General features: G+C 35.8%; 1 protein-coding gene across 1 annotated transcript; it reads right to left on the bottom strand.

The window, feature by feature from the left end:
- Positions 1-4,125: 4,125 nt before the first annotated feature.
- Positions 4,126-5,607, bottom strand: LOC111403405 (transcription factor TCP20-like). The gene is made up of 2 exons (XM_023031905.1): positions 4,459-5,607; positions 4,126-4,371 (listed from the first exon to the last, which is right to left on the bottom strand). The coding sequence occupies exon 1, from the start codon at positions 5,427-5,429 to the stop codon at positions 4,638-4,640; it is 792 nt and encodes a 263-aa protein (XP_022887673.1). The 5' UTR covers positions 5,430-5,607; the 3' UTR covers positions 4,126-4,371; positions 4,459-4,637.
- Positions 5,608-10,373: the final 4,766 nt, after the last annotated feature.

Genomic DNA, 10,373 nt, shown 5'->3' with positions numbered 1-10,373 from the left:
TTTGCGTAGACATACTAATGTGAGTAGTAGCACCAGAATCTACCCACCAAGTATCCTTAAGTACAAAAGCCAAATTAACTTAAGAACAAACTAAAGTAAGAAGCATACCCTTCTTTACACGCCACGCAGCGTACTTGGAACACTCATCTTCATGTGTCCCGACTTCTTGCAGAAGTAGCACGTAAACTCCTTATCCTACTTCTTTTGCTTTTTCTACTGAGAAGGTCCTTTCGCAACATCCTTAGCTCTCTTCGTTTTCTTGTTCTGAGAGGTTGAGGCCAAGAGAGCACTCTCAATCTTATCATGTCGTTGCCTCTCTTCTTCTTACACACAGTGAGATAAGGGACCATTTGTCCTTCTAAGTGTTATAACTCACCTTGAATTGCCCAAAGTGCGCAGGAAGAGAGATCAAAACCAAGTGCATGAGCAAGTCATCAGATAGCTCCAACTTAAGCGACTTTAGTTTTGGTGCGAGATGAGACATCTCCATGATATACTCCCTTATGTTCCCTTTGCCATTATACTTCATCAAAACGAGTTTAGCCAAAGGGTTACTTGCCTCTGCTTTTTCATTCTTGGCAAAATATTGCTCAATTTCCTCAAGAAACTTCTTGGCACTCTCGCTCTCAATAATAGAGCCTCAAAATGCTTCTGGAATGGAACGTTTCATGATCATCAAGCACAGTCGGTCAGAGCAATCCCACCTTTCAATTTTACCCTCATTGGGGTTTTTCGGTGTAAAAGTCGGTCGATCCAAACGAAGTGCAAGATCCAAATCCATACAGTCGAGGACAATTTCCACGGCTGCTTTCCAAAACTTAAAGTTCGTCCCGCTCAGCATTAGGATGTTGTTAACTTGAGCAGAGACATTCGCAGTATTTGCAATAGAAACTGTATAGAGAACAAAATAAACAAGCATGTCAAATAAGAAAAATAAGACATACACAAATAATCCAGATTTGGGGATCCATCTCAAGATACCTAATACAATATTAATTCCTAGTCTTTGCACAGAGAAATTAAATGTAAGTTGTACTCTTAGTTCAATGATCAAATATTGACAATTAGTTCTGTCAAACAATGGCCTTTCTTTGGACTTACTATTGTTCGCATGAAAAGTCTTTATAATTGGTACACATCTATCATCGTAGGCGCGTTGTAGTTTGGCCAAACTGTGCCTTCCTTTGGGCCGAGTACAGCTCGCATAATTGACTTCGCACAAAACATCTATGTATTTTCAATAAAATTAATTTACACAACAGGGGTTACTTTGTCTACATGTTGTTTTAATCAATTCGATTGAATATACTAGACATCCAAAAGGAATAATCAAAACCAAAGTTTGAATTTATTTTAAACCTTAAAAAAAAATTGAATTCAGAAATGGGTTTAACAAACTGAATCCTTTTCATTTATTATTATTATTATTATTATTATTATTATTATTATTATTATTATTATTTTGCCAGCACATGTTCTGGATCCATTATAGAAAAAATAAAAGATCAAATAAAGTGGCTAATCCAAAATGCAATATAGCCCAAAAATCTACCGAAGGAAGAAAGTCAAAAATAGGTAGCTGAATATTATTATTATTATTATTTTGACAACACATGTTCTGGATCCATTATAGAAAAAATAAAAGATCAAATAAAGTGGCTAATCCAAAATGCAATATAGCCCAAAAATCTACCGAAGGAAGAAAGTCAAAAATAGGTAGTTGCGCAAAATGCAAATGAGGGCCTGTTTGGGCCAGATTTTTTCACCCAAAAAATTGATTTTTTGACCGTTATTTCACTATTTCAGCCGTTATATTTGACTTCTTCTCTCACAGATGGACCCCACTTTTCTCCTAACGGTCAAAAAATCAATTCTTAAAATCACTCCCAAACAGGCTCTGAAAATCAACCAAAAATTCTAAAACTGCCAGAATCTGGATCCATTGCAAGATAACAATAAAGGTCAACAATTGAGGCTAAATCTTTATGCAATTGAAATTTTGGATCCATTATGAAAGGTGGCAGATTACTACTAATTTACATGTAAAAAAAAAAAAATTTGCTGCCATACAAAAGCTAGTGCACACTTTAAAAAAAAAAAACGCCCATGTTGTCATATATTGTTCAATACTATAGCCACATAGAAAATGATCAGAAGAAACCCGATTCTGCATCCATCATCCATCAAGAACAACCAACAATCATTATATCATAGGTCAAAATCCAATCTATATATTCTTGAATCTTAAATTGATTAAAAATAACCTCAATAATTCTTAAACTAAATAGTTCAAGGAATTTCACAAAATCCAAATATTCTATTCGGAAAAAAAAAATCCAAACACCATACGAATAGAATATGTACAAATCCTAATAATCTAACAATGATGACTGCTTTGATACCACTTGTTAGAAATTCAAATCATATCCAAAATTGAAACCAAATCTAGATGCAAACAGCCTAGATCAAAATAACTGAAATCCTAGGATCAACATCATGCCAAAATATTAGGATTGACGAATTCAGATTATATACATGTATCCATTATTAACGATTGTCTACTGTTGCAGAATTACTGCGACAATCGACCGCGTACTGATGAACGTGAAAGAAAGGGAGTGGTTTGTGATCTTCCTCAACCAAATTGCCTTATTCCTCAATGAGACTTTTGTGTTTCTCTTCTCGATGGGGAGAAAGGAAACTATGTGTGATTTTAGTATATTGGAGACCATAACCAAAATGATCTTTATATATTGTTTAATTAGGATTCCCATTATCCCCCAATTAGAGCAATATCGCCGATATCTACTCAATTATCCCATATCAATTTGAGTAGTCTATGGGCATACCAAATTAAACCACTTAATTTCAATACATTATATTAAATTAAATAGCAAATATAATTGAATTAAAATATGTTACCAATTAGGAAAATCGTGGGTTTTCCTAACAGGAAATTGTCCATTTGGGGCCTCATCTACAATGGTTGGAAACATTAGAGGTGACGGCTGCAACAAATAAAATGTTTAGGAGAAGTCTATTAATGTTTCAAAGGTTTCAAGTTTCCGCTGCATATGAGTTATTTATATTTTCCATATTTTTTTAAAATATATATATTATTGACATGAGAAACGTAATTTTGTTACCATTTGTTGTAGATCATTTGATCATACAAGTAGAAATTCAAAAGAATACGCAATAAGTTATAAACAATATATTTCTTTTTTTTTTAAATGAAAGTATGAGCAGTCAATTGAATTCCACAAAAATCTTTTTATAATAGTTCATAGAAATCTATGAAGACTTTTATTGATCATGTGGAAGTCTATAAAAGACAACAAAAGTTCATTAAACTATACAAAAATAATTTAGCCTTCGTTTGAGCCCCATTTTATCAAATTTTAAAAAATAATAATAATAAAAAACTCATTTTCAAATACACATTCCACAACAAAATAATTTTATACGTAAATTGAATTTTTTTTCTTATTTTTAAATCACACATTCTCTGAAAAATACTATTCCGAAATACATTTTTTCCCCTCAAGATGGGACCTAAACAAGGGCTTACTTAAAAGAAAATCTCTAAATCTCTTTAAAAAATTCAAATTGAACATACACTCTTAATGATATGTATATCTAAAATGGGTCACAAGATCAATTTGGGGCTTTGCAAAATTACTTCTATTCTGCTAGAACATACAAGTCCAAAGTCATTTAAGCTTAGGTCACATGAAGCCCATTGACGGAAGAAGTTTTTCTCATGCTATATACCACCGTCAGTAATTCTCCCAGAGTGTGTCGTCTAAGTGGTTTGAGAAGTGGGATTTTACTGCTCTAAAAAGGTTAATTGTTTGGCATGAAACTAATTTGAAAACTCAATGGTTATGCCAATTATGGAATTACCAAAAAAGGATGTATGCATTCTTATAATGAACATTCACGCGGGACTCCAATTTGTATCACAAGACAACTTAACCAAAAACTTGATAATTTGCATCCTTTGCAGGGAAAACTCAAATCAAATTCCCTCCTCCAGAGGTGAACCATTTTTCCAAGAGAAGACCAGACCGGGAGACAGGTCATATGCTTTACACGAATGAATGTGAAACTTAAGCCTGAGAGTATTGCGAAAGAAAGTCGGGTATCCCAACTGACATATATATTCATAGGTATCAGAAACTGTTACAAAGTATGCTTGAGAAACTTCCTAGTTTCAACATACAAGCAAACAACTAAAACTCATTGTATTTAAGTACAAAGCCAATATGTTTGGCCAGCATTCATCAAAATTGTTTAAGAAAAACCAGAAACGAAAAAGGTGTTGACAACCAAACTCATCGCACCTTGCTGCTAAACGTGTAGTCCAAACTGCAAGTGACAACCAAAAAAGGGTGTTAACAAAAACTGAGAAAATCGCAGAATTGTAGATCTAATTCGAGTAAAAAAATATCGTACCTCCTTGTGGACATTTGATTTAGCTACGCAGCAAAAACCACCAACGGTTCTTGCAGCCAATTCTAATCCATTTGGCGTGAATTGGATTCACAAGAACGATATAATTCAGAACATTGATACTTTCAAAAACAAACCTTAAAAGATGCTACCTTACATATAGTCCTGATAATAGTGAGACTCTACTGCCTTGATCCTTGAGAATTATCCTTAGTGGGATCTCCATTCTGTCCAATTTGCTGGTAAAGCTGGTTCAAAGCTTGAAGATTCAGACCTCCAATAGGACCCTCCTGAGAAAGACCAAGCTCTAGACCTGGCACATGGTTACTGATATCCAATGAATTGGGGAATTCTAACCCATGATAACCGAGTTTAGGCATGCGGTTCGAGCTTAAAACATTAGAATTCTGCAGAATTTCAGATCCGAAACCACCGAAAGAAGGCCACACCCCGGATGGAATATGGGATCTACCAAAATCTTCACCGATCATAGCCAAGTGATTCCTCATTCCGATTCGTGCCCCGATCTCATTGAATTTTGCATAGACACCGGACGACACAGAGCTCCCCTGTTCTGAAACAGAGCTCCCTGCAGCCGTAATAGTGGATGCCGGGATTGTCCCGGTACCTGTTGCAGCAATAATTGATCCCTCGGCCTGCTGTAAAAGCCACTGAATTGTCTCTCCGTCAGTTTTATGACCCAACTCTTTTGTCAACTGAAAAATTCTAGCTGCAGATAAAGCTGGTATCCTAATTCTTCTACCTCTCCCTTCAACTTTCTTATGCCTATCTTTGTTAGAGCTTCTTTTGGGGGCTAATTGCCTCTTTTTACTATCATCCTTCACCTGTTCCAGCTTGGCCTGTGCTATGTTTGGGCTCAACAAGGCCGCCACATCTTGAGGCTGTTGCTTTGAGCCATTGTGTTCCATTAGAAGAAGCGAAAAATGGGGCCTCTTGATTGATGAAGGGAACATGTAAACTCGTAGACTTTCATCACCTTTTACTGTGGTTGCCTATTTTCTTTACATGATTTACTGAAAAAATGATATTTTTGACGTTTTACTGCTTGAAGAAATTGCTGCGAAAAACCGGCTTTTTGATAAATTTTGTCGCAATCCACGAATCAGGCAAATGATGTTAGTAACCTCGTCCAAAGCAAAAGTAGATGTTCCTTTTACTTATTGTTATTACTTCTTGTTCACAAAAGAATATATAGAATTTATACACCCAAAAGAAGGATTTCCATTGTAAATGTGTTCAAACTTGCTGATAAATAGTAGGGATAATTTCTTTGATTTAGTTTTCAAACAAACTTGACCTCGAAAGAACCTTAAAGTATAAGGAAAGGTCACATAACAATTTTTTTTTAACTGATTAACCTAAAGAATAATTGAGGTTTAAAGACCAGTTATTTCTATGGAATAAAGCAACCTTCTTAAAATGCATAAAGGAAAAATTGGGTGTTAAGGAACAATATGTAATACATTATTTTTCGGAAAATTCGAAAAATGTTTGGACGGAAAATATGTTCTTGCAACTTACAAACACTTTTATCTTTTCGGAGAAGTTTTCTTTAGTTTTTTATAACCAAAAAGAACTAAAAATAGTTTAATTATCTCATCCAATCTCCACTTTCAATTTTTTTTTTTTTTAGATATTTATTAGTTAATTATGAAGAAATTGATAAGAATTGGTAGGTGGGCGTGATGATCGGTGGATGTGTTGTTGCCCAGCTTGAAGACAAATGGGGACACCCTTTAAAGCAAGTTGTTGACATATCATTTGATATCACTTAAATTCAAAGTTTTTCATACGAAAAAGATGTGTATACATGTCAATTTTTCAAAAAAGCAGTAAAGGTGATCAATCAATCAATCTTTAATATGTGATAACACACTACTGAATTTTCTTTCTCAAGCTTTCTTTCTTCGGCCGGACTCAAATGGTAAACGACGGACCAATCAACCAATGGGTGAATAGTAGATTTAGGCAGCAACCATACTGATCCGACCCGAAGATGCTTTTTTGCTCTCTCTCATTTTTGAATTAGCTTCTATTTCTTTACAATCCATCTTACGAAACAAGATCAAAATATGCTTAACAATTCTTGGATTTAGAGCTTGTTTGGTTTAGATTTTAAGCTAATTAAAATCAATTTTTTAACTGTTATTTCACTGTTACAGTCATCATTTTTGAATTCTTTTCTCACAGGTAGAATTTACTTTATCTCTAACGGTTGTTTTTTTCTGGCGTATGGTGTTAAACCAAGCTTCCGAAGCAAGTTTCATAAATTGGACTTAGACGTAACTAGTCATAATTTGTAAAGTAATTAGACCGTTTGAGACTTTTGATAGAGAAAAAGGATAAATGAATTAAAGAACATGTTGAGGCACTTAAACTTTTAAAAGATAAGATTAACATTTTTTCTTTAGCTAATTGACAAATTTCTTCAAAGACCATGCGAGACCACTCATAATTATATGGTTGAAAGAGTGATGATTATGTGATATCCTAAAGTCATGAATTAATCATAGGTATTTAAGAATTAAACCTTAAAGTATTCAAAATTAGTCTTATTTTTAATAAATTTGAAACATTTATAAAGATAGACGTCGAAAAATGACTACTTTTTAAGGTGAGGTGATGTAGTGAGTTTGTTTTAGCCTTTTTTTTTTTCTACCTAAATAATTGAAAAGGGTGGTCATATTCTGAATGGATGGATGGAGTCAAAAGAAAGCTTCAATCTACATCATTGTCAAGATAAAAACAAATCCAATCAATTAAAGAAATCACATTTCACAACCTAATTTGAAATTAATGACAGTAGTAGGTATTTTGGACCCTGTTGACTCTGTTATTTAAAAATTTTCATCTCTCAAATTCATTTTTAATCACATAATTTCTTAAGGGAAAAATTCACATCTCAGGTGTTATGTTTTAAAATTCAAAAATGAGGTAAATTGTTTTAAAATTCAAAAATCATGTTTGTATTTAATTAATTAAAAATATTCATTAAATAAAGATAATAAATTCACAGTTACACGATTAATGGTCACAGATTCATAATTATATGTCACAAATTTATTTACTGGTCACATATCGTCAAATTAATTGGTCACAAATTATTTTGTGGTCACAAATCAAATATTTCGAGGTCACAGATAATTTAAATTACAAGTCACATAAATGGTCACAAATTCATAATCATCGATCACAAATTTATTCACTGGTCACATATCATCAAATTAACAGGTCATATATTATTTTGATGTCACATATCAAAATTTTTGTAGGTCACTGATTTATTTTTAAGTCACGGATCATTCAAATTACAGATCATATTTTATCTATGGGTCACATAGGTCATAATTTATTTTTTACTCACAAACACCTAATTTTTTGTCACAAATCAACGAAATAATTTGTTACAGATTCCAAATAATTGGTCACGAATTCCAAACACCCCACTACACCGGCCCCAATCCAACACCAATCTTGGCTACAAATCACCACCACCCAATCGACGCTTGCACTACGCCACCGCAACCACCACACCACCATAATACCACACCCAATCTAGATCCCATTCCACCACAATACTTGGTCACAACCACCAACAACAGCAATAACAAAAAGGACCACCACTAGCCTGATCCACACCACCAATCATAGATCTGTCCTCGCCAAAACACCACCACAACCATCATCACAATCAACCAAATATAATTGGTCACAAACACCCCTTTCCCATCCCACCCACAACCACAACATCATAGCCACGACTGCCACTGCCACCGCCACATACCACAGCAACCAGAACACTAATCGCAACCATTATACGCCGTAGCAACACAAAAACCATGCAACCACAAACCACAACAACCACCAACCACACCTCAAACACCAACCACGCCACAGCAGACAACACTAACCGCAACCATCACACACCACAACACGCAAAAAACACGCCACCACAAACCACAACAACCACCAACCACACCTCAAACACCAACCACGCCACAGCAGACAACACTAACCGCAACCATCACACACCACAACACGCAAAAAACACGCCACCACAAACCACAACAACCACCAACCAACCAACCACATCTCAAACACCAACCACAACGACAACAAAATCACCACCACAAGATCACACCATCTGAATCCATCAACGCCTCTCAAATGGTGTTGCTCTGAATCTCAGATCGACGTTGCTTTCAGATCTACAAGGTGGGCATGGAGGCGACGCAACGGCATCACGAAGATGCATATCGGAGCACGTCATCACCGTCACCACATTCACATAAAGTGGCCAGGGAAACAAGAAATCGCTGCGATCTGTGTGTACCGGTGAAACCATGAATTCAAACGTAGAGGCGCCAACGCTAGAATTGCGCGAAGCAGTGGCTTTTCCCAACGATGAGCTCCGGACACCACCACGCCGCCGCCGCAACCATCAACTCCTCAAATCGACGCACTGAAGCTCGTCGCGGCGCTCATATTTTGCAGCAGTTGCAACACCGAAACCCGTTGTAGTACCTACGCTCGTCGCAGCGAGGCGAGGCAAGTGGCGCTCAGTTTTTCCCACGCCGACAGAGAGAAGGCCTAAGGTGGTCTCCGATGATGGAGACGTAGATGGTGAGAGAGCAGAGAGATGTGAGAGACAAAATAAGATAGAGAGTGAGGGGATGGATGGGGGGATTTAAATTTTTGATAGAAACCTGATTTATGCATTATTAAACTTTGTACCTGGTTTTAGAATTGTGGTTTTTAAACACCTAGTTTTCTGTAATTTCCTCTTTTCTTAATTATACCAAATTAAATGGTCCTGACATGACCTGCCCAATAAAAGTGTCCTAACAAGGCCCACCAGGTTAAAGTGACCCGTGGACTGGCCCATAAGCCAAGTGGGCCGATCCACAGGCCAGTAGCTAATAATTTACGGCCAATCCAATTTAAATGATTGGATCCAATGATTAATGGTATTAGGTTCATGTTAATATGAAAAACATTAAAATTTATACTTTGAATGGCTGATGGATGTTCATCAACTATGACCTATCTTTGAAGGCTAATGGCCTTTAAAGAAAGAGAAAATTAGGCCCTGTACCTTCATTTTTTAATTGTTTTGATTAATACTCTTTAATTAACTAAACATGTTAAAAGGTAGCAAAAGTTACGTACAAAAACCACAACCCAGTTAACAAGCCCAAACTTAACCCGCCATATTCAGACTCCTCATTTCGTAGAAATCTCAGCGTCCTTCTCCAACAAGGTGACAGATTCCAACTTTTAATTTTCGTTTCCGATCTACGTTCTGTCAATTTCTTTTTCTTCTTCCCTTCATATGCGTTCGGCTTCATTATCTTCTTTTCATTTCATCCCTAGATTTGAACGATTAGGATTTGGGAGATTGTAGATATAGTTGGATTCTAAGAGTAGAAAGGAAGAATTTGAAGATGGGCGCATTGAAGGAAGAGCCGCTGGTTACAAAGCTAGCAAAGGTGGCGCAATACGGCATTCTTCCTGGAGCCATGATCGTCATCCTCTTTTACTCACCTCCCGATTACGCTTCACCCAAAAAAACCATCTGATTCTAAACCCCCAGTTCTTCTTACTATTAGATTCAAGGGATTTTGGCTAGTTAAACATGCATCTTTCTATTTCCTTGTGATATGTTAGTTAAATTTGGCATGTAATAAATAACTATTGATCCTTTTGTTGCTGTATACCAGCTTGCAAACAATCAGGATTTTGAGTTTCAGTGTCTTTTGAAGAAAATTGTTGCTTTCCTGTTAAGTCATGCCAACATTTCAAAGATTTCAATATATGCAAATCTTTTTAATAAATTAAAAAAAGGATACTGTCAAATTAAGCGAGATTAGGAATATTACCGTGAGTCTGTGACTGGT

This window comes from Olea europaea, chromosome 11, assembly GCF_002742605.1.
Source record: "Olea europaea var. sylvestris chromosome 11, O_europaea_v1, whole genome shotgun sequence".
NCBI lineage: Eukaryota > Viridiplantae > Streptophyta > Magnoliopsida > Lamiales > Oleaceae > Olea > Olea europaea.
The sequence above is the reverse complement of the archived record's forward strand: the minus strand, read 5'-3'. Positions and strand labels throughout refer to the sequence as shown.

What these genes read in the sequence shown, in the direction of transcription:
- LOC111403405 (XM_023031905.1), bottom strand. Translation starts at nt 5,429, where the DNA reads ATGTTCCCTTCATCAATCAAGAGGCCCCATTTTTCGCTTCTTCTAATG.